The sequence below is a fragment of the Diuraphis noxia genome, unplaced genomic scaffold, assembly GCF_037042655.1.
Source record: "Diuraphis noxia isolate RWA-SAM2 unplaced genomic scaffold, SU_Dnox_SAM2 contig0002, whole genome shotgun sequence".
Lineage (NCBI taxonomy): Eukaryota > Metazoa > Arthropoda > Insecta > Hemiptera > Aphididae > Diuraphis > Diuraphis noxia.
The window spans coordinates 27,018,483-27,045,772 of NW_028301712.1; the positions used below are offsets into that span (position 1 = coordinate 27,018,483).

The 27,290-nt window shown below is 29.5% G+C and overlaps 1 protein-coding gene across 1 annotated transcript; it reads left to right on the plus strand.

Annotated features, from left to right (window-relative positions):
• The first annotated feature begins 925 nt into the window (after positions 1-925).
• LOC107162009 (doublesex- and mab-3-related transcription factor A2-like) lies at positions 926-16,930 on the plus strand. The gene is made up of 5 exons (XM_015508690.2): positions 926-1,247; positions 7,108-7,303; positions 11,004-11,179; positions 12,540-12,839; positions 15,223-16,930. The coding sequence occupies exons 1-5, from the start codon at positions 1,083-1,085 to the stop codon at positions 15,568-15,570; spliced, it is 1,185 nt and encodes a 394-aa protein (XP_015364176.1). The 5' UTR covers positions 926-1,082; the 3' UTR covers positions 15,571-16,930.
• Positions 16,931-27,290: the final 10,360 nt, after the last annotated feature.

The following is a 27,290-nucleotide window of genomic DNA, read 5'->3' on the forward strand; positions in this document are numbered from 1 at the left end:
TAATAATATATTATACACAATTTACATGTATATATAATATAATAGAGGTACCTATAGCCCGCCGGGATTGAACAATAACCGACAAAAATTTAAATCATATATAGGTATGATGTATATGTAATATATATATACAGGTATTAAGCATAGTTTATAGTAACCTATACATACGCTGCACATAATAATAATAATATATATTATGCTAGCTGATATATACCTACCTATAATCCACATATGATATTATATATTATATTATATACATTATACATAATATATACGCACAATATCGCACGCGTATACATGTCGCTTCGTCGCGGGCCATATTATTATTTATATAATAAATTATATTCACATATATCTATCTATATATATATATATATATATACACGTATCCATGTACATTTTATATACATAATCATTTATGAAGTGTATCTATAGATATATACGTAGGTATATATACATATATATATAATACTTACACCGGTACATGTACCTATATATAATAAATTGTACACACCGCGGGGAATTGGGTGGAGTTTGGCTGGGTAAACGCGGTCGGTGATTCGACGTGGCCCCCGCCGCCGACTTACCCTGCGAGACGTGTTATGATTATTATTATTATATCATTTCAGTATAATAATAGTCGCGTATATATAACGGTGCGTGTGTACGTGCTTTATATACCTATATACAATACTATGTACTATTCACCTGAAATTATTATACTGCACGCCCGCACGAGTGTATGCGTTATTGTTCAGCCGAAATACAAAACGAACGCGATATATAATAATATAATATATATAGTTTATATATAAAATGTAATACAATGATAATATAATAATAATATATAAAATTATATTTACAGTGTGTATGTGTGTGTGTGTGTGTGTGTGTGCGTGTGTAGAGCCGTCGCGGAAGAGCTGTAAGAATAAAAATATAAGCGTGCCGGCGGGGCGGGACTTTGCGGTGTTTCGGGGGGAGGAGCCAGCCCCATCGCCGCGCCCGTCGCCGCGGGTCGGGCGCGAGAGACTCGTCGTCGCCGTCCGGGCGATGTTGTAGACGCATAACCGACGGCAGTAACGATGAGTTTGCCCAGCGGTGTGGACATGACCGCTGCCCTCATGTCGCAGCATCCCGCACTCGGAGGACTGTCTCCCGCGTTCTTCTTGCAGCGAGCTTCCGAGCGGTACCAGCGGACGCCCAAGTGTGCCCGGTGCAGGAACCATGGAGTCGTGTCAGCCCTGAAAGTGAGTGTGTTGCTGCTAATTATAATATGTAGATAATAACGTAGGTACTTATAGGTATCGGTATAAATACCGACTGCCACTGCGATGGTGGATGCTGTAAGAAAATATATCGTTTATTGAGGCAGAGGGTGGCTTATTCAACCCTCCCGCGTTCGTCACGAACCGCATTGTATAAGTGTTGTATGGTATCTAATATAATGATATTTTTAATAGGTGCACGCGTCACATACCTATTATTTATGAAAACATTTTTTTTTTCCAAAACATTAGAATGTTTTATAATTGTTTTATATTATACGTAGGTATACACTAAAGTAAAGTATGAAATTCACTATATTTATTAACAGTGCACATAAAGGATGTGTATTGTGTATATTAGGTATATATACATTATACACCCATATAATAATATGTTCATATTTGTATCCATATTTTTTAAAATAATTTTTAAGCAATTATTGCTTTCGACATTTCAATAAGGCTCATAACAGTATTATAATAGTAGTCATATAAGAAAAAGACTATTTAAGCTTTACAAAAAAAACTTCAATTGATGTTCCTAGCGTTCCTGTATAGAATAGTTTAATATACATTTTGACTTATAAATTACTATGCGTATAATAAGCTTCAACTACAATAGGCCATTGATATAATGTTCTATGCATATACAGAATGTAACAGAAAGACCTGACCAAAAAAAAAAAAAAATTATGCTAATTCAACGTATGATAAACATTGTATTAATATTATATGATAAGTAAATAATTTAAGAAATATACTCATGTCAGAAAATGCTCAAAAATCATATTTTTAAAAAAGTTATTACGTTCTAAATTAATTTAACCAAAAAAATTCTAAAAAATAAGCCACTTGACTTAGATGAATCTTTTTAACATAACAATTGTTCTTATAATCAGATTCAGAAATAGGCTATTTTGAATTTATCCAAACAATTTTTTATTAAATTAATTTTTTTTATTTTCAGTACTAAAAGATAAATGTATCATACGTGTAGCGTTATGATCACTTAATGAACAAAAAATAAATAAATAAAAATAATAATTTGAACAAAAGTTATTCCAAAAGTCAGTTATATCTGATACACCTTGTATACCTCTATAATATTTCTATAATTCATCTTGTCTATATGACTATATATCATACATCCGATTAGATCCTCACTTATAGCACCTACTTATTCCTAATTTTGTATGCATAATATACTTGTACTCTTTAGTGATCGTTGTTGCACTCATAATAATATTACTCGTATATGAACAAGACGATTGGTCATAAGATGGTCTTGTAACTCTTGTTGCGGTCTAACTTTGATTGTCATAGTTATACCTATAACATATGTATAAATATATCATATATATACACAGGATAATTCTACACTTCTATTTTATAACAATACATATTATATTCAAATATTCTAATGTTTGAAATTTTAGGTATATCCCCATGCTAGTCTTATAGGTTTAAAAAATATATGCGAGGATTATAGATATTAATGTTTTCTATAAAACCACTATTAAAGCTTAAAGACTATATTGGCTGTTACTCTTGATATATTAAGTTTAACAACATAGAAACCACTAGTCCATTTACAGGGATAAATAAAAATAAAAATAAAAATTTAGCTGCAGTACACTCGTTGTAGGTTATCAAACTTTTATGTATTGGAAAAAAACATATGGAATTTAATTGCGTGTATCTAAAAATATTACTATAATCAGAATTTTAATAAATGCACAATATGTAGGATATGGGGGTGATAACACTTGGAGCTTGGTGAACCACATTGTACTTTGTTGTCATGCTTATATGACTAGATATTTAGTATGAATTCTTAATACTGTAATACTACAAGTTTAACAATTTAAATACCTACTATATATGATATCGGCTTCACACGGTGTACACATTATTTTGTTTTGTTTTAATCTTTTTTTTAAGTTTAATTGAATATTGAAATATAATATAATCTTATGTAACCATTTCATTAACAATATATCCATACATAATATAAAATAATGGCTATATGCCTATAATAAATTATTACTGCCATTAATATAAAAATATATACTATGTACTTCTCTACCAATATATTATACAATAAATAGTTTTCTCAAGGCTAGATCTGGATATGACAAGTTACAACTGTTAGGTAACAAGGTTAGGTATAGGAACCCATTTTTACAAATATAAGGTTAATTTATTTTATATCTTATTAGTTATTACTATAATATCTAAATATTGATAAGTTATTTAGTTTCAACATGTATTGTATTATTGCACATTAACGTAAATTAAATTAATTAATTTTTGTATAGTTATCTTGAAGTTGGCAATTGATTTACAATTTATAATGGTAATGCACGTATCACAAAGTTATACCACTTTTCTTTAACCAAACTATATATGTATATATATTGATTTGTTATTATTCACTAATAAATATTCATAACTAGAGATCAGGTTTAATCGCTCTAATAATATCTATCAAAAAAGCATTTAACATGCAAAATTGTATAATTACATAAAAAAAAATAGTAAAAAATTTAATTTAACTAATTTAATTTATATTGTATTATTGTACTACACTGTAATACTTCGATAAATCGTATGCAACTGAATTGGCTGATTGGTTGATTAGATGATAGATTATAAATTTCAGTCTTGTCTAATTATTTAAAACCAGATTATCTGATGTTATATAGTTCAAAATGAAAACGATTTACATATTATTACATAGTATTAAGTGTATATTTCAATTTATTCAAATTGCGTCTAGTCATAAAACGAGAAATAAATAAAAAATGTCTTGACAAATTAAAAAATTGCATTTATATCGTAAAAAATGCTCAAATGCTAAAATATTGAGGTCACGACATGGAATACTTATAACAAATTTGTAGCTTGGAAAAAATTGTTTAAGACATTTCAAAAAAAAAAAAAAGATACAAATGCATTTAAATCCAAGTCCTACTTATAACCAAAGAAACAGTAAATATTACTAATAAATTATGATAAATAAAATAAATAATAATAATAAATAAAAAATTATTATATAATTATTGTTATCTATTATTCACAAAACATATTTACATAAATCTTGTATAGTTGTAATACATGTAATTCATTTAGGTACTTACTCATATACTTTTCTAGTTTTCTACTATTTAAGAAAAAAAATTCAAAAGTAGCTCTTCAACGCAAGTACAATTCTACGAACATAAATCAAAATTTTATCGCGCCTTCATTGATGCGTATAATTTAATTTAAAGAACAAACTACCCTTATTTAATTGAATTCAAACTATATATACTTCATTATTTCCTAAGTTTTTGCTTAATACTGTTTAATAATTCGGGGTTGTAAAGAATTTTTTTTATATAACTCTTTAATATAAGTACATTTAATTATACTGTCAAAACATATTCGGTTTAAATATTATAAATAACGAGTGGGGAAATTCGACGTGATACAACTTGTCAAAATATTACATATTATACTGGATTAACATTTTAAAAGCCAACAATATGACTTTGTACATCTACTGTCTCGAAAAGCACTAAGTCCAACCATAGGTTTCTATTATGGATAAGAAGGTCTGTAAATTAAAATTGTTGAAGGGTTGTATATTGAACGATTGCAAATGTACTTATTTTTGTACGTACACAATTAATTGATATCGATTAGACGTATAGATATGCCTAATCATCAATTTAATGGATATTTAAATAAAAATGAATTATTTGCACTCTTAATATACCTAGTCAATAACAAGTATAAATGATGTATAAACCTATACACAATTGTAATTATACATTTTAACGTTAAAAATAAGTAAAATTGTCGAAATTACATATCATACTCAGTACAGTCAGTACCAATATATTTCAACTAATAATTTGTGTTTTAATTGTGCAAGGCGTACACATGCAGAATATTAATGAGGATTCAATTTACGAATATTAATTAAACTTACTTTGCTCAATACGAACAACAATTTTATTTTATATAATTATTTTTAGTAAAAACTATGTATATATCTACGTATATGATTATAATGATTTAACGAATATAATGTTTAATTAATTTATTGTATAATAAACTATAGCCCAAAATAACTAAAAGTATATTATTAAATTTTGTTTTGTTTTTATTAAAATATTATATAGTATATTCTATATCATCTACATGACGTGTAAATAAATTAAGATTTACGTTATTTTTTTGTTCGTATTTAAGTTTATGTTACAGTTAGGTAACATAAATTAACTTTTAAAATTTTAAATGAACGATAAATTGTTTAAATTTAACTGTTAGTATAAAATTAATATATCCGTTCTTAATCGCTTCAATTACATGATTGCAGTTTATGTGATTATTAATTATTTTATTAATGACTTAAAAAGCGTAGGTACTCCGCCACTGTAAATTGTCTGTGTTCACTGATAACTAAAAACATTTTTATGTTTGTAAATTTGTTGAAGAGCTTTATGAAAAGTGGTAAATTGAATTTGTTCGTTTCTCTAATTGGTGTTAGTACCGTTTAAAAAGTGCATAGATAACTACACCAAATACTATGATATTTTACATTTATATTCAAAATCATACTTATAGGTAGGATTGTAGGAAGTATATAGGTACGGAAATACGCTATTAAATCAAAAAATATAAATTTATTTATTTTGTTGAACACATTATCATGTATTATGTATAATCAAATAATCAAGTCATATTCACTAATATTTATATATATATTACCTTATATGAATATTAAATATGTATGTGTACAATTTGTACTTATTTACATATGATTAATAATAACGTTATTCTCACACTTAATATATATTATAGTTCTAACATGTGTAATTATTCAATTCAATGCATTCAAATGCTCTTATGAAGATGAATGTTGGTTTTTAACCAAAAATAAGAAGTTAGAAAACAATATTTGGAAATATGGTTGCTAAATGATATTTTCTAAGTTTCTCTCACTCATAGTATTATTCCAAATATTCAACTACCTACTGTTGTTAAATTGAATAAAATATATTATTTTACGCAATTGAACAAATATAGATTTAACTTTCAATACAACTATGTAAATGTCATATATTTTATAATAATATTGCAAAACTAATGTTTTCTATTGATTATTAGTTTGTAGGTGTAGGTAATTACTTAGTAAAACAAATAACATTATTACAATGAATTCAAATATTATAAATTGTGTTTAAGAGGATGCCACGCCCGCACGTGTTGTCTCTGTCTTAAAAACGTACCTACCTACAACATAGCAAAAACCGTTTTGCGCAGGAAAGAACCAAAAGGTCTATAGGTAGTCATAACTGAAAAATAAATCGTTCACACTATAAAAATGAGAACATATTTTATCGTACAACATCTTTTTTTCTTTTTTGATATCACAAATATAAAAACGTCGATGTTGCACGATAAATTTTCTCATCTTTATAATGTGAAAATTTCATAAGTTATGATTGTAACCTACTCGATTCTTTCCCGCTTAAAACATTTTTTGTTATATTGTACATTTGTAAGACAACAAATGTGGGTGTGACGTCCCCTTAAAATAATAATGAATGTGCTTATATTACATTATATAAAATGGTAGGAAGGTATAGTTAGTCTAATTATTATTATTATTATTTTTTTTTTGAAATTTGATCAACCCCGTATTTTATAACTGTTGTAGTATAAGTATTACACATTCGTGATATTAGCTCATTTACACTTTTAAGTGGTTTAATTTTCAAATAATATCATATATTATTATGTTTGAAATAGCTATGAATTACTAATACTATATTATTATTTTATTATTCAGGGACATAAACGATACTGTCGTTGGAGAGATTGTGCCTGCGCAAAATGTACATTGATAGCAGAAAGACAGAGAGTTATGGCTGCCCAAGTAGCTCTACGGCGGCAACAAGCTCAAGAGGAAAACGAGGCCAGGGAACTGGGATTGATATATCCACCACCATCGTCGTCGTCGTCAGCTGCTGCTAGATCAAGTCCAGGTATATTCATATACTATCTTATAACATCCCAAAACGAAACATTATTCCCAGCTTATGTATAATATTTGTAAATTATAATATGTAGCCGTTTGGATATGTACTTGGTTCTTATAGTGAATCTATTATAATTTATTTATACCTATTTTTAGAAATTATCCTTCAATATTTAATTACACAAGTTAGCGATGCGTCACAGATACAATATCATTTCCACCCACATTTGAAATATCGAAGGTTAATATGTTGAATCATGCACGCACCAACTGAAATACGAAATTAAGAAAACAAAAACGTGTTTACTTGTCTGTGTGCTTGGCATTTATTGAAAATATATTTTTACGTGAAAATACGTCAATATTGATAGTCTATAAAACTAGGTTACACCGAATGACGTTTTATTTCTATATATTATCTGAAAGTAAAAATGTCATAATATTTCAAATGTAACACAATATAATAATTATGTACCTACCACAGTTTATTCCAAGTTGAATTTTCTAACCTCATTACTTACAAATGATAATAATATAATATACGTATTACGCACAACTGCAGTATTGTGTTTTATAAATGAATATAATATATTACTATTTAATTGTCGTTAGACGGGTAATGCGATGACGTTCGGGAAAATATTTTATGTTGCCAACCGAAGGAAGTATATGATATATATAATTATTATTATGGGCTGTCGTCGATAGCGAGGGTGTGACGAGCAAAACAGAAGACCCTGTTTATGACTGTGCGTGATGTATATATGAACGTACACACGCCGCACACATAATAACCACTAGTAACATTATCCGAATTCCTCTTTTATTGCCGCAGAATTCTTCTTGACCTCAATTGCTTGCATTATTATATTAAGTTTATTATATACGATTTCCAACTCACCCCTAATCGTCTCCATTGTTCGGGGGTATATTATATAGGTGTGTGTACGTGTATATCATATTTATTTATACATGTATATGTGTATGCATATCATATTATACTTTATATAATATGGGGAAGGGTGTTTCTTATTAAGGAGCCGCGTTCTATGCGTATACGTTCACAATGGTGGTGGCTAAGAGGTTATTATAAAACAACGCACACACAACTTAAACACAACTACCAATTAACCTCTACTCCTTACCCGCCTTAACTCACTTTAAACTTTTTGTTTAACAGATAACATTGTATGAATGTTCCAAAGACGTGGTTTTACACAATGTTATCTTACGAACTTAAACGCTTGAGCAGTTGTTTGTAGGGTGGAAAGGATTCGCAAAAAGTGGTAGTTGAGTAATTGCTTTTACAGATTCAAATTTTGGCTTGCCGCAGATATTACACGATAAAACAATAATATCATTTGAAATTCACTTTTGGTCACAGTATTATTGGCTATACCCACTGTATTCTTCGCCGAGATAGTGTTTTTTTTTTCTATATAGTAAATTATTAAATTAAAAATAAACGAATACGCAGACCACCGTACATTTAAACAAAAGACGGTGGACAAATATAAACGTATATATTATATTATTCAAGTGGTTGAATATGCTAAGGGTGGCGTTATGTTTTTTTACGTTAAAAGAGCAGTTGCTTAGGGTTACAAATCGTAGCTTAATAGAAATGCTTCCAACTACATGACGTTATCTCGATCTATTGTTGTTAATAATTATTACTTAAAGACTAGAGTGCACTTAAAAAGGATATACAAGTATTGCAATTAAAATAAAATAATAAATAATAAGCTAGGTACAGTATGTATAAAGGTACCTATAAAGTTGCTAATAAAAGTTCTATGAAACTATATTTGCGATGATATAATCCTACTATATTATATGTAAACCTAAAGTTTTAATGGAATAATTTTACTAATTTACTACACGTAAAGTTTTTTTTTTAATTATCAACATATCTTTTAAATTAACATACGAGAATATTCAATTTGGAAATAGTTAAAAAATAATAATAATAACTGAGTATAAAATAATGATTTTTACTTTACATTTGAAAAAATACGTATCAAAATATACTGAAGTATTTCATTTTTATTTTTATTTTTTATCGTAATTTGCTTTTCTCTGATATTTCAAATACATATGTTTATAATGGATGTAAAAATATTCAGAACAAATATATATATATATATAACTTTTAGGATTGAGTTTTTATAATTTAAAGCAATTTTTTGTCGTATTTATTTGGTTCGGGAACACTGTACACTGTAGTGGTAATAATAACAATATAATATAGAAACCGTTTTTAAAAATAATAACTTTCAACTTTCAAGTGCGCATTAAACTCGTTAAAGTACCGTTAAACGTAAAGTTAGCTTACCTACATAATAATATAATAATAACAATACCATAGTCTCGATGGTACAAATATATATACCTAATATAATAATAATAATAATACAATGTGGTAGGATTGTACGAAGTTGGGTAATTGATTATATGGTCGTGATATATTATAATATACCTAATATATAACATAATATATTATAGTTCTGCGTAAACAAAATTGTACAGCGTCGGGTGGCGCCCTCCCCCACTTGCACCATCATGGTAGTTCACCTACATAATTATTATTATACTCTATTATATATATAATATTATATTATATTATATGGTTGTGCAGAAAACAACTGCGGCGCAGGTACCTATTTAAACGTTTCAATAATTACGAAATCCCGCAGGCGAGTTTGTACAATAGATATTTTATATATATAATAATGTACTCAGGCGATTCACCCCGCACTTATGTGGTTTACCGTATCCACAGCAAAGAGGGTTGTTGGGCTTTTAAGAGCGCGATCGCCATACTAGACATATTATTATATTATAATCCCGCCGCCCACCTACGCGTTAGTTTAAATGCTCCCTCACTCTCTCACACCCCTTTCCCGTCCGTTCGTCCATCTCGAGCCCTCTTCCACCCCTCCCCCCCAGCCACTTCCACCACGTCGTAGATGTGTTATTTTTTCAGCCGTAAAAAAATAATTGCCGCAGTTCATATACACTATAATATACAGCCTATATAATATTTACACACTTTAATATATACATATATACATGATTATACACTCGAATATCTTCGACGAACGTTGTATTATTAAACATTTTTTTCCACCACGTACGTACGCACAATATAATATAAACCTCGAAACGTTACGTATTATTATTATTAATAATTTTTTTTTATACCATTTACCAATGATATTATTATACTATAATATTGTATAGGTGCACGTATTGTACTTGTACACACACACAAATCGAACGTGATTAACGCGATTCGTCAATAACAATTTTTTTTTTTTTAACCGTTATATTATTATATTGTACTACACGCCCGCGTATATGACTTTGACTTTTATAAATATGTTTTATATCTTTAGTACTGACTTTATTTTATTTATTATGTGTATACACTTAGTTTTTTTAAAACTATACCTACGTAGTGTATGGATCGATTCAATATTATACTGATTTACAACCATAATATTTTGCCAGCACGCGAGAAATAAAATATAATTTAAAATTATGTCCAACACGTGACTGGCTATTGCTCTTGTCACATAATAAACTAACATGATTACACTTTCAATACGGATTATTGTTCAAACTTTCATTCGAAATTTGGTATTTACGTATACGCCACCAAATTCATTATAATTGAACAGTTTCGAATTTTTGTCCGATTTTAGACGAAAAAAGAGCGCGCCTCAGTTCGGAGGAGTCCATTAATGCAAAACACGACCAAACGATCAGCACACAAGATCAGGACACACGAAGTCGCTCGTCCAGCGTGTCGCCGAACGCCCCGACCCAAGTAACGTCCACACAGTTTGCCGCCAAATTCAACAGTCCGACGAGGTCGGAGGTAAGTTCGATTTTTCAATTTTTGTCTGTAATATAATATAATGTATTTATATATAACGATCTACTATACTCGATATAAGGTATAGTTACCTCGTGATCGTACATATTCGAATATAAATGGCAAATGGCAAATGGATAATTATTATTTATTGTGATTATATGAGTACATGTATTATAATATAATAATATTATGTTCCTTCCATTGGGACGCCAGTGACAAGACATATATAATATGCATATTAATATAGTTAGACGAAACAATCCTGTAGAAGTATGAGGATTTTAAAATAATAGAAAAATATTTTATGATGTATGAGATTATGTTTCATCGATACTCACACATAACATTTTTAGTATTTGGAGTTGATTTTTATAATTTCATGGAAAAATATTTATTTTATTACAGTTGAAATTTCTTTGTAATGCTACCAAAACTGAAAAATGTTCATGGTGCACTTCAGTCTCAACTTTCTTGATTCACAATATCATCTAAAAATTAAAACTGGATAAGTGTTGCATGTATAAAAACTTTTAAGTTTAATTTAAATATTTAATTAATTAATTAAATGAAAAATAAATGTATGTAATTATTAATGGATAATCAATCGTAACAAAGTGGATTATGAGGCTGATGGTTTTGTCTTGTAAGTTTGACCTCTACAAATTTTATTCATAAACATAAAAAAATAACATATACCTAAGTGCGAGTCGAATCTCCGTTTTTTTTTAGGTACAACTCTTTTTGCTAACCATAATAATTATTAAGATTTACATTTTTAATGCTTCGATTTTTATATTAATGCGACGACGCACACTTGCGAATATAGAATCTATCTAGTCTTGTTGGTTGAATTTGTCTCGCAGTCACTCCGACTACATAATATACATTTTGCACGATTATCTGATAAACCATAAACACACTGTTTAATGATTAGCATAACCATTGTGATATTAAATGCTAAGATTTGACATGATTTTTCTTGCAATTCTATAAATAACTTATATGTTTCAGCATTCAGCCACATGTATAATCATGATATATTTATATTATAATATTACTCTATAATAGTTTATTCGTATCGGCGATCTTATATGATGATTTATAATCACGCCTGAGCATAGGCGCATAATGTGGGGGGGGGGGGTGCTAAAGGGACTTTAGCCCTCTACGATTTCATTTATCCCATTCATTTTTTTGATAACCATTTTTAGAATATATGTTATATAAATACCTGAAACATTGTAAGCACCCCCCCCCCCCCCCACCCCAAAATAAAAATGGATTACGCTACGCGCTTATATTCTTAATCGCCCATTTTATGTACATGATCTGTATATAATATACGTTTGATTAAATATAGGTGGAGAGCAACGAAAGCAGCAACGAAGCTGCCCCGGAAAACCTGTCCCTGCCCAAACGGAGAGACTCCAGTTCGCCGACCGAACCCGACCGTTCCCGATTGCCGTCGAACTATCCAAATTTTTCCAGTTTTCTGGAATCAAGCGCCGCGGCCGCCGCAGCCGCAGCCGCAGGAGTCAACTCCGCCGGACGGTCGGCCGTTGATGTGCTCAGGCGCGTTTTTCCGTACAAGAGACGAGTGGATATCGAGAACGTGCTTCAAAGGTGCAACGGCGATGTACTGCACGCGATCGAACTCATGGTAAGTGCCATACGTACATTACATTATGTAGGTGTAGGGTCGTATTAGCAAAGCTGGCATTAACTAGTTAAAAAGTTTATTTTTTTTTTTTACTTTTTAACTCAACTAGTTTAATTGGTGGTTGAAAACTTAGCTTTTCTCTGTTGATTTAAAAATAATCCATCAAGTTTAAAATATTTTGAAATTTTTCATTTATACGTAAATATTATCAAATATAAATAATCCAATACCATAATAATAACACAAAAATTTCTGTTCTTTTTCTTGATAAAATAATTTTGTTTCTTGATATATTTTATTGGATTAGATTGACACAGTTATTCTTTATGCGATTTACTCACTAATTTAAAAAAATAGATTAACTTTTTTAAACTGATTTAAGAGTTAATATTTTTTCCATGCTAACTTCTAACTTATAGAGTTAAATTTATAATTTGTTAACTGTTAATTTTTAACGCAATTTAAATATCGAGTTAATTATTTTTATTAAAATTCCTAATTTTTCCCTTTCGACACTAGGCCAATGTTTTTTTTTAGCTTTTTCAGATCACGGAACACCAAACGGTAATATTTTTATTCATGCGAAACCCCTTTGAAATTATAAATACAACACAATATTATTATTCGGTTAGTAAAATGACTTAGCGAATTTTTGAAAATGCTGAGAATTTATATAAATCCTCAAAGTTCCAAATTCTAAGTCAAATTTTTAAACTCATTATAAATTTAATTCACAATCGTTATACATTTTGCGTTTCAGCATAATGAAAATAATATAATGTTAACGGAAAACGTTTAAAGGTATTGTTCAATTCCATATTTGAAGTTTTATAGTTATGACTGCTTATGAGTATTTAATACCAAAATTATAAGAATTGATTAATCATCGGTAACTGGCACGTATAATAATATATTAATATATAAATAACAGCAATAATCGAACAGAGTTTGTGGACAAGATAAATTACGGACACAATAATATTTTTTACATCAAACTTTGGAATGCGCGGCCAATTTGATGTTTAGGTACAAAATATATTGGATAATTGCGTTCAGTAAAATTATAAATATTTTTAATTACCAGTTTTTAATTTATAATAACATCTATGGGGGAGTCAACTAGAAAATGTTAAATACATATATTATAATATATTTATATATATCATACCATTAATTGCTGTGGCCTCTTATTCAACAGTGATAGTGCACCTCAAGTGACCGTTATTCTGTCGTACGTTCAACTGAAATATCCCAAATAATAATATTATATCAAATGTTCAAATATCTGATTATGCACCGAAGATGGCGTCTTACCGTTTAAACAGCTCTCGTCCTATCGCGGTGTACACGCGCACACACGAAAACTCGATTTTTGACGTTTACTCGAGCATAATACCATTATTATAATTCGTGGTGTAGTCGGGTTTTCAAAAAGCCCCCACTCATACCCTTTATACGTACACGTCACATTGTGATATATTATTTATACTGTCAATTTGTATATACGCGTACCCATGCGGTTTTTTTCACCGTGACACAATAATATTATAATGATGTTAAAAAAAAAGCATTTAGGGTCGATCCCTTTTGACGCGCGGCCATATTGTTAAAAAATATTGGTTCCTGTATATTATGATGCGTAGACTATACCTTATACTTTATAGTAATAGTTATTTTATTGTCATGATCGTATGAGAACACGCTGCAGTGGCATGCGCCTCCTTATTCGTATAATATATTGATATGAATAAAAATAATTATATACATCACTGCTTGTAGCTACAATATTATTGATGATATTTATCATTGGTATTAGATATTTGGAAGATTTTATTCTGATGCTAAACTGTCCAAAAAATTTATCAATCTTTATCTGATTAATAAGACATTGGCAACATAATGGCTATTAGTATATTATATACATATAAAGAAATTTATATCGAATTGCTTATAACTTGGGCTAAAAAAAGAAAAAGAAAATTAGGATCTATTGAAGGTTGGACTTTAATAAATTAAGCTAAATAATTGGAATAATTTAGTATTGACTAGTTTCTTAGTAATTAATGTGACGGGCTATTAAAAATGAAACAGTACATTTCGTTTATCAGGTCTTTTGAGGGTGAGTAGGACGAGTAGGTGGAATATTAGACTCTCATATTAGAAATGTCAACGATTATTATTGAAAAAAACCAGTCGAATATTGGTACATACTTTTTTATACTATGCTACATTCATAAGTTTAATAGCAATGGTTAGGACTCCCTCTCTTACTCTCTCTCAATAGCACCCACCCACATTCATAACCCATAGACGATTAGCAATTACTATATACGATACGTAGATTGTCACGCATTACACCCAACCTGCACGTCGCGTGTTTCAGATGTGTTCGTCGGATCAGCTGCCGACTTTGGGTCATCCGTCGCTCATGGACTCGCATTCGGCGTTCTCACCCATGTCAGCAGCCGCGGCCACAGTGTGCACGGCCGCGGCGGCGATGACATCGTTCCACCATCACCACCACCACCAGCAACAGCAACAGCAGCAGCAGCAACAGCAGACACCGCGTTTTCTCACCGCACCTATTCACCACTATCTACAGCCGCAATTGCACCACCTCACCACCGTTCACCCGCACGCCATGACCTACCAATCGCACCACCTGAACCAGGCCGCGACGTCACCCCGGTCACCATCACCAGGTTCTGACAAGACGTCGTACTCGGATTGATGAAAAACGAGTCGCAGCGCCGCACCCGCACCCACACGCACATCCGTTCATCCATCCGTCTATATCCTTCCGGCCATCCATCGATCCATCCGCACCGACGCATAGAGCAACGGTAATATGATAATTACGAGGCTTTACGTTTAAAAAATAAAAAATATAGTAAGTTGGAAATTGACCTATCCCTGCTTCATTATTCTGTTCATCCTCTTCCTCGTCCTCCTCCTACTTCTCCTCCTTCTCAACATCGGTGCATATATAACGTCATACAATAATGTACAGATCATTTGTCATTTCATTTGAATTAACGATATTTGTGTATTTGCGAAATTAATAAGTTGTTTAATATCGGGTGTGTATTATTATAATATTATATAATTCGAGTGTCTAGACGGCGCGTATTAAACGACGAGCTGCTGAAGGGGGTTGAACGCGAGCGATTATATATGCTTATGAGTTGTTCGAGTATCGTGTAAAAACAATTACGATTTTTGAATTTCAACACGACATGCAGATCTTTCTCGAGTACCTACTTATATATATAATATATATAGATTACAGTACCTATATAATAACACGTTTTGTAGTATACAATATTTTCTATGACAAAAGTTATTAAATTTTCATAATAATATTACGCGATTACCTACACTGCATTACGTCATACGTATAGGTACGATTGCTTTATGAAAATTGTTTTTAGAGTTTTAGTGTAATTATATTTACAGTGTAAAGAGAAAAATAAATCAGCTAAATGGTCGTTGTATGTAAGTATTAGAAAATCAGTTATTATAGCGTTAAATTGAATTGTATTTGAATAATTTAAAATGTCTTCTTTATAAGATAATTCTTCATTCGAACAAATATTATTAAATATATATTATAACTACATATGATATTAAAAAAATATATAACATATATATTATATAACATGTACATTTGTATTATTTTATATTTCAATATGCTATACACATACACGCGCTTGCAGTTAATTGTTAAACTCCTCATTGTGTATTGTGTGTTGTACTATTATACAATATTGTTTATCAATGCGCAAAGTATTGATATTATGTCATCTGTAAATAATAATAATAAAAAATATAAAACTCAATATAATTAATAGTATTATACATACCTAATATAAATTTAATATTATTTTAAGCGCCTATTATTATTATTATATTCAAATATTGTGTTCGGAATGTAGGCGTAGGACTCTTCAACATATTATTATTATTATTATAGGATTCTACTATTTCTACGTTATTTTTTTATTTAATTTTTTTTTTAACGAATACAAATGTTTGCTTATACTGTGTTTAAAAACTGTTTTAAAATTTAAATAAAATGTAGTATATGACTATATTGATGTTTTTTTTGTTCGCGTCCCTCGTTTGAAATCCGATGCTACAGGAGTGTAACACTGGTCTAAATCAACGCGTTGTTCTTTTTATATTGGTTTACAGCTCATCTTCGTCAAATCGTCATATTATTACTATCGTTCAGTATGTGTCGTACACAAGTAGGTAATCGTACACCGACATTTTGAGTGTGTCACAAATCATCAATAATATATAAAACACTCAAACACGGCAGGTGGCATGTTATTAAACGGGGCAACTGATACAGAAACCCTTTTTAATTTTTTTTTTTTTTACCAAACATTCAAATATCACTTTAAAAGAAAAAAAGCGGGTAAGTGGATGTCGCTCTGCTGTACATTAGGTGGTAGGGTGGACCTCTGACTAGGGTAGGTTAGAATTAAATGCTATGATAGGTATCATTGTATATACCCAAAAAGATTCTGAACGGAGATGATTTGTCAGTCTAGGATATATTATATTTAAATATTGTCATATATTCTATTTTGAAACAAATATTTTATTTTTCAATTAGGACGCATTTTGCATAAGGCATGGCTAATCAATTTTTCCAAAAACATTACATGTAGTTATCATAATTCATAATAGCTTTATTATCATAGATATACATATACCGGGTTTGAGGATAAATCGTTATCGTTACGCGATTTCATAAAAATTTAAAACTCATACACTCAAAACATTTTTCTTATAATGACGTTTCAAATTTCCTGTATAGCTATTTGAAGCAAAACTTATGGAAAACTTAGTGCTGAATTTTTTAGCCTTAGATATAAATACCAACAATTTTATGAATTTTGAACTACAAAATAATTTGCAAATATTCATGGTTTTGTTACGCTATTTCGTAAAAATTTAAAATTCAAACACACTAAAAATGTTTCCTATAATAATGCTTCGAGTTTTCTCTATAGCTACATGAAGGAAAACTTAGTGTTGTATTTTTAATCCTTAGTTATAAACACAAACAATTTTATGATTTTTCAACTTTAAAATTGCTTGCAAATTTTCGCATTTTCGACAGATTTCGTAAAAACTTATACTATAAATGCTTATAAAAAAACATTGTAACTAACGATATTTAATTATTTTTAGCTACAACATGAAAAACTCATAAGGAACCTTGTATTAGATTTTCAAGTTTTTTTGGTCATCCAACACTTTTTTACCGACACTTCTAAAAAAAATTCTCACAAAAATTGAAAATTTCAGTGGTCTATAAATAACTGAAAATTAAACTGTATATAGATAACACTAACATAAACATTTGGTGAAAATTTCAAGTATTTACAGTGATTAGTTTTTGAATTACAACCATATAAAAAAAATCGATTAGGTCGAAAACTTGATTTGAATAAAAATTCCCGTTTTTCTGTCACTTTTTTTTTTGTTTTTCTCGATTTTTTTGAAAACTGTTGGAAAATGTTTACTTTTGACCTGTATAATGCACCAAGGATATTCAATTTCCCATCGGAAACCACCCCCAAAGTTTGAAATTGAAGCATTATTTCGACTAGTTAGGCTGTACACAGACACAAAAAAAAAACACATCATTGTAAAATCAATACATTCAATATCACTACGTTCAGAATCTAAAAAAGTGAGCGTAACAAAATATCGCAAGGGCATCGTTTAAATTTTCAAAATGAAAAAAACCAATGTTCAAATGAGCAGAGTTTAAATGTTTATTTTCAATATAATATATTATATAAATATATTTATAGTACCTACAGTACTATAACAGCGTACGCGTTATTCATCCGGATGTTTTGTTCGAAACAAAAGTCGAGTGAAAATAATTCGGTGATGTCGCCAAAGATCGGGGCAGCTGCAGCATTATGTGCATAATGAGGGCACGTGCTCATTTAAAATTTTAGATTTTTCGTCAGTCTTCATCACAATATTATATAGCACAATGGTTGCTATAATAAATGCACAAATTCAGACGAGTGTATATATGTATAAATAACTATATAATTTAATTCATATACGTGTATTGTATTATTATGTATTGTGTGATAAGACTTGTGTAAGAAGTTATGTGATACACGTTGGCGATATATTGTCAGAAAAATAGTTGTGATAAATTACATAATATATTGTGCATAATATAAAATAAATCAACGGTTTTACATCCTCTTTTATTACCTTCAAGACATTTAAGCGACTGTTACTTTTTGGGGACTCACATTTCAAGGTGCGGTAGAAGATGGTTCTTGGTTAACTCGACAAGTCCGTTTATACACAAAGAATGGCTGGTAATTATCACTGGCCGGCTTGCTCCGGAGTCCTGACGCTACCACGCGCAAGATGCTACGCGACTACATCGGGATTGTAGTTAATAATTAATTTAAAATAAAGTTGTTAAGTTTATTGATAAGCGCAGGCACAAAGGGTGCAGTCAGGGTAGGTTTTTGACTACTATGAGAACTTTTTTTCAGGTTTACTCGATTATATAGGTATACAAAATAAAAGCATAATATTATTGTGTCCTATTATTGTTACCTATTTGTTAACCGCGAAGGCTTTAACGATTGATTTAAAAAAATATACTAATTACAAATAACAATATATTATTAATATTATCTTATATACTCGTAATATCCGAGTGGTTCTTATTATTGTTCTTAACATTTTTGAATGACTGAACTGGCCACGGAACACATAATATTTTACAAGATTTTCACGGAGCTCAGACGTAAAATAAAACAGTATTTACATAGTATATACATCCTTAAATTTAATAAAATATTAAGAAATAAAGAAAGTATAAAAAAAAATTGAAAATGCCGTGTTTAGATGAAAAATGCGGTTTTAATTTCACTGACGCCACTGAGATTAGAAAACTTTTCCCCCAAAACACGTAAAGAGGAATATGACAATAGTTTTCGTCAACATAAGTGAACCCAAAATTCAAATAATTATTGCAATATTGTCTACTAACTTTTTTTGTTTTATTCTCACTATCGAGAGTATCATCAATGATATTTCATATATTTGAACTTACATATCAACTCCAGAATTAAGTTTTCGTTTAGAAATTCGTCCACTTCGTTATTGAAATAGTCGTTACATAATAGTTACATTATATACAATTATATACGTCTTATACTTTTATGTTTTATAAATCCATACAAATAAAAATGTTAAGACAATGAAACTTACTTAATGGAATTTTTTCCACTAATTTTAACATTTAAGTGAAGCACTTATACCAAGTGAATGGATACCGGTTAAGAACCACTGTAATATCGAAATATTTTTGATGTAGAGTGCGATTACTTTTATAGAATGTATAATTAAATGTGTCTTACAATAATTGTAAATATGTAAACAATCGTTTTTACTTAGTCATGCATTACATCAGTTATTATCGTATGTGCCTATAGTTAGGTAACCACTAACCTGGTAACGTGAGCAATTTATGGTAAGGAAGAAATATTTTTATTAAGGCTTGGAACGTAATAAATAGATTTCTCATAAGTAGCTATTAATTTTAAATCCAAAAATCAAAATTATATCAGAACATAATTTTTTTGTTATAGAAATTAGTAATTCGAACTTTTACGAAATTAAATATTTAAACACAGAATAACGGTTTTAATTATTTTGCGATAGTTCAAAACAATTCATGAGGACTAGTAATTTTTACGGAGATAAATTATTATGCATTACTATTCCTACGACTTTCAATATCGTTTTCAAAATATTTGAAATAATTTAAAATTTTAAAGCATTATTTGCCTACTTTTATACCGTATAATTAATAGTAAAATAAATTACTACAACAGCAATGTAAATATTAAATATTAACGTAATAATATTATATAAGTTGAAAAATCATCTTTGCTTTGGGCGCTTGAATCCTGGATTTTCTTAAGGGGTGTTTTAGATTAAAATTTAAATATAACTTGCGAGGAGTACATGCGCACTCTATATTTCATATGTAGTCATCTATCCAATAATATTATGAAATAAAACTAAATGACAACATATTTTTTATATAATATTTTAGACACTTAGCAAATACGTTTTTCACATAAATATGCCCGAGAAAACTAGAACACCTATACATTCCCTCTAACTACATCACTTCTCCACTAGGAATTGTTGCGATGATTTATCATTGGGTTTTAATTTAACTCTTACATTTAAAAGCGGATACAAGGAGGGGGCAATATGAGAAATTTCTCCCATCGCCAAAAAAATATGTTCTCTAACGCATAAGATATTTTAACAACGGTTAATATAGTAAAATACTAATATATATTATTTGATAATAAATGTGTAAAGAAAAATAATATATGTATAATTCAGTTGTTTAAATCTGGCCATTTTTTGCACCTTCTTCCATATCTCTCATTTAAAGACATGTGTCTTCCATTACAGTGACCTACTCAATGACGAGGTACGTCACCTACTCAAGTACTCCACAACAGTATCCTATGTCGGTATTTTCCTAATGTTTTAATTAGTAAAATATGACCAATAGACCAGAAAATTTGATTGATATGCGAAATAGATACATACATTTCGCCATATTTAAATATCATCTTCTTATATTTAACACATTTTAATATATATTATATATTCTTATTTCAACTTTCGATTTCTCCTGTGTATATAAGTACTAATGTTCTTTCATCTCTAACCAAGACTGTCAAGTTGTTCTACACGTCATCATCCACACATAGATTTTAAAACTTAAAAACATTTTCGCACTTAATTTAATTTTTTTCTGTTCGTATTATGGTTGAGGTATAATTATCATTGTCCATATTTTTCATTATTAAAAACAATATTTACATTCCTTTATTCGCACATGTTTTCTAGTCATAAATATAAATATATAAACATAAATCGTTCTTCAATCGAAATGGTAGTTGTTATTTAAGTGTATTTTCTATACAATTTATGTAGTGCCAATGTGGTTAAGCCGAACTGGCAGGTATCATATAATATTGTTTAACAGTATTATCATATGATATATTACTGCAGTGGTGCGGCGCGTGAATGGAAAAGGGGGCGCGACTTTACACGTTTGCTAAAGTGAAAATTGATAGTGACAGGGTGGAAAAACCGGAGGTGTTATCTGCCAAATTAATAAGGTTTCTACCTTGCGGCGCGGTCTACGAACTGGATGTTCCAATTACACCACAGCAGACTTGTCAAAGAGTATCTACAGGCCCTACCCTGCAGGGCAAATAGACGTGTCAACCGCAGTGGAATATCAATTTTCTGGGTACATGCGATTCAATTTAAATCTGATTAACTCGCGCTCCTCACCTCCTCCCGTCCACGGTGAAATACATTTTGAAAATACCCAATGTACTATATATATATTATATACTATTATAGTATATCGGTGACGAAGCAACTTCTCTTATTTTTTCCTTCGCGATTTCCATTGTTATCGCTGTGATACCGTTTTTTTTTCAATTTGCCACCGACACCTCTTTTGTCAACATTATACAATCTCGCACCAATGATGAAATGTATAAGTGGTAAATGCGAACTTATCCTGGCTTATACATATTATTGTAAAATATTTTTTTAATATAAAATGTTTATATATAGGTACATGGATTCTTTTGAGTTTGTCAAAAAATAAATTAATAAATTAACAACAGGATAAAACCATCATCAACAGTTCATCGCAAGTAATCGAATAATAATATTTGTAAAGTGTAGTTATTGTATTTCTAAATACTGGTCTAAGCTTTTTGTATTTATAAGAAATTAAACTGCAGGAATAAAATATGATTAACTAAATTTATTTTTAAGAAGGTACTATTAGTGTAAGTATTACTTACAAGTTTTGATAAATCGAAACCGAAAGAAATAAAATTTCATTTTAATGGAGGACAAAGTAATAAAATATTATGTATTACCCATCCACATATAGTTGCCCTTAATTATATTAAATCAAAAGTAAATTTCGTATCAATATTTGTTTGATATTTATTTTAAATTATATTTCCTAAGCATAGACGTAATTTTATTTCTTAAAAAGTTCAAACAAAAGCGTACCTAATTTATATTAATTGTAAACCGAGTATAATATAGATTATAAATTGTATTTTAAGACATATTCGAAAGTCTCGGACCAAACTTGCCATTATCCAATATAATTTCCTTCCTCCAGCAAACATTGGCCAATTTAATTTAAGTTATTATTATTATTATTATACAAAAATGCATTTATTACCTATCACTATCAGTTCTTAACACTTAGGTTATAACATTGTAAGTTGTAACACATAACCTTAACGCCGAGGGCTATTATTTAAATAATAATAATAAAAATGTATATTTTATAAAATTAAATTTGAAAAACACAGCGTTATATACGTAGGTATAGGAATACCGTTTATTTGTTCAAAAATAAATATCTTTTTTTGAGTCCATATAGGCAGGCCCGGATTAAGGCGTAAGCAGTGTAGGCTTCAGCCTACACAACCACGGATTTAGGGGCACGGGCACCGCATACTATCCTGATGTTATTTTAAATTTTTATTTAAATATATCGAAAATTTGAAATAGTAATAATCAATTATAGATAATATTGTTATAATATTAATATTATTAATATTTATTATCTATGTAATCAATAATAAAAAAAAGAAAAGTATAAATTAATGGTTCGTTATTTTTTATAATATTATTATTTTATATTTTTATAAATCTAAAATATATTTAATTTAATTTTAATTTTATGTTTTTACTTGTTTTCACATATTATATACATGTACATATTGTGGCTAATAAACCTAAAATAATATTTTATTATTTAATCAAGTATCGAGTAGAGAAATGTGTACAATATTTTTTTTAAATAGGGGCACCACATTTTTTACAGCCTATGAGGACTGTAGATCTTAATCCGGGCCTACATATAGGAAAGTATTGTGTATACTGTTATACAGTAATATCACTTGACTAAAACAATCGACAAATGGATGGTTAACTCCTACATTACCTGGTATACTTGAACAGATGCCTCATCGCTGTTATTACATAATCCTACCATTGTGTTTAGTTCCGTTTTATTACAGAATCCCACTGAAGTGTATTTGAAATTAACAGTGAACCATTAAATTTATTTATAGAACGCATATCAAGTGACTGTTTAGAGAAACTTATTGTGGCCAATATGTAGGTTATAATCCATTGAAAGTGTAGGTAACTTCTCTTTTCCCTTTTTGCATACTTAAAAATTGAAAATTGTATGACTATTAATTACCTCTAAGTGTGTGGATTGGGTAAATCTGGCATTCTGGTGCGAATGTTGATATTTTTTTTATTAGTGCTCTTGTATATTTAATTTTGATTTATTCATAAAATAAATAAACAATTTTTATTTCCATAAAATAATAAAAATATTAATGAGAATTAGAGTATTTTTATTTTTATTTTTGATATAGATACTGTCTACAATCTGAGCCCAAAATAGCACAATTACTAATTAGTGTATGTAATTAAGAGTATATAGGACACATTATTTTTGATAATCTCGTCAATGGACTAATAATAAATAAATATATATATATATATATATATATTTAAACGATAACTTTGATGCCAGCAGTCATCTACTAATAACACTCATGAATTATTATTATAATATAAATGTAACGGTAAATTATGTTAGATTGAAATTAATGTTATTCGCCGGTTAATTGTGTTATTTACCAAATACATAGGTAATAGGTAATTGTTGTTATAGACTAGTTATGTACGTGAATCTCAAATACAATAATTTGAAAAATTATGTACCTAGGTATTTTTGATTTTTTAACTTGTTTAATAACGACATTGTAGTCTTTATTAGACAAAAATGAGTTATTGTGATCCCGTTTGTTCGTAAGAATATTTTTTATTTTTTCGTTGAATGTTGAATGTTGTGCGAACAGTCTGTACATCGATAACCATTTTAAATAAGTGGTAAATACGACGACAGTTGTACACACTACACATACTAAGGTAATAATCTATATACATTTTCGATAGGTATCATATTTTCAAATGTAACCTCCACGGGCGATACCCGTTTGCGCACATTTATCCTTTTTTTGCGATTCATTTGCGTACAAATGTATAACTCGATTGCGCACACGAGTTTTTAATACCTGTGATAAATGACCCAAAACGTAGGACTCGTTTGCGTACATAAAGTATAGCAAAAGTCTACTAAAACCCTTAACAAAAATAATTTTTAAGATTGTTTTCAAACATTTTCCTTCTCACTTTCACAGGCTTAATACTGTCTGTTTACAACTGGCGTGATTAAAAATGTCTTTTTTTTGTTAATTTAATTTAAATTAAATTTGTCATGTTTTTTCAATGTTATGTTTGTATTTACTATTTTATAATTTTAATGTAATGCTTCTTTAGAACCGCACACTAGTTAATCAATTACGTGTATCTTATCGAAATTTGTTCACACGTAACAATATAAGTCTAATTTAATAGCTGTACGCCTGTTCGCAAACGAGTAGTCATTTTTCAGTCCGTTCCGTCGTAGTGTGAATAGACCTTAACCGGGTTTTCACGTTTTTCGATGTACGCAAACAAGTTGTCAGTTTACAGGTAAAAAATTGTGTACTGTGCGCAAACGAGTATCACCGACCTCCACGGCTGTTATAATATGTATAGTAATTATTGTATACTGTATAGGTCCAGACGTGTCCACCTTATCTGTGGCTGATAATGTTTTATTGATTTATCCAATTAGTACCACAATTAGTTTAGCGATCACTTAATCATTGCTCGTTGCCCATTATTTTATAATCAAATCAACATTTCCCAAATCATACGGTCATTAACGTTAGAAAATAACGATAATTCCCACATTCGTAGGTGAATAACGTTAATTTCCGATATAGCATCATTAACCGTAACATAAATACTTAATAAACATAACACTATAAAAGATTCAAAAAAGAAACGAACAAACATCATATCCTATTTTAAAAAGTTTTATTTGCTCTGTCTAAAATCATATATTTTTATTCTAATTAGGAATAGACAATAATAAATAAATTTATGTTAATCATTTATTGAAAAAAATTATAATTATTGATATATAATATATATATTATATTTTTGTGTCGTAGAATGACATTTGTATGTCCCATTGGACATTCCCATAGATTATTTTCGTAAACAATAATTGAGCATTCTGTTTCAACATTCAACACATTATATTTATCTAATTGTATTGACTTAAGTTATTTATTTTATATATACATAATATAACATGACGTTTTAATAAAATATGAATCAAGCCATATGCATTCATTATTTATGTATAAATTAACTAATCATAGTCATGCATCAACTACAAATGAGTTTGTTTACTTCTTAGAAGTAAACATTATACCGAATTGTTCGCTAGTTGAGACCACATTGCTAAAAAATGTAGTCTCGTAATACAAAGTATTTGTAGGCGTTTAATTAAAACGATTGTATTTCGTAGAAAAAAAAACCACGTACTGCAAAACGAATATAAAATCGATAGTGGTCAATTATTTCTCTTAAAATAATCGTATATACATAATATAGCCCATTCTATAAAACGACAAAAAATACGCGATGGGATGGAAACGCTATTTATGTGGGACGAACATGGTGTTTTCTGGACAATCAATAAAATATATATAATATTTATGTATATTATTATACATGGCCGTGCGCATTAATAGTGCGTGTACGCCAGAAACTTCAATAACAGCACAATGGATAAAAACAAGATTGGTCGAGATGATAAATCAGAATTTAATTAATCTTAGATTTGTGTCGACAATAATGTTGTGTTATTGTTTGTTGTGTCGGCCACGTGGCATTATGGGTATAGCGTAACTGCGACGGACGTTAAGTCGCATTTAAACCTATCCTCTACTATATACTTGAAAAATTCCTATTCAAAATCAAATCACTCTGCGTGTGTCCTGTGTCACAGACATTCACCCGACCCTTATTTACATCGCGGCAACGGTCTCCAATTAAAACTAATTTTAACCCCTTTCGTCGGTCGGGTTCGTATGTACATGGTCGTGCAGGCGTTTGTATAGAGATACAATGGTTATTGGTGGTGTACGACCCCCTCCCCCAAATTAAATGATACTTTGTGTATAATTCAAGCCCACGAGCATTGCGTACTTTTTATTAAAATAAAACGATAACATTGTCAAAATCTCATGAAAAATTATACATACCTAAATAATTCTTTAAAAAACTATATTTTAGAATGAATTAATATACCATGTGGGTAGTGTTACGAAATTGTTACAATACAGCGGTATACGTTGTATGACCACTTATACCTAATATTATATTATA

Excerpts from the sequence above, each read along its gene's own strand:
- LOC107162009 (XM_015508690.2), top strand. The coding sequence starts at position 1,083 with ATGAGTTTGCCCAGCGGTGTGGACATGACCGCTGCCCTCATGTCGCAG. Across the intron at positions 7,304-11,003 it reads TGCTGCTAGATCAAGTCCAG|ACGAAAAAAGAGCGCGCCTC; the intron begins GTATATTCATAT and ends GTCCGATTTTAG. Across the intron at positions 11,180-12,539 it reads ACAGTCCGACGAGGTCGGAG|GTGGAGAGCAACGAAAGCAG; the intron begins GTAAGTTCGATT and ends GATTAAATATAG.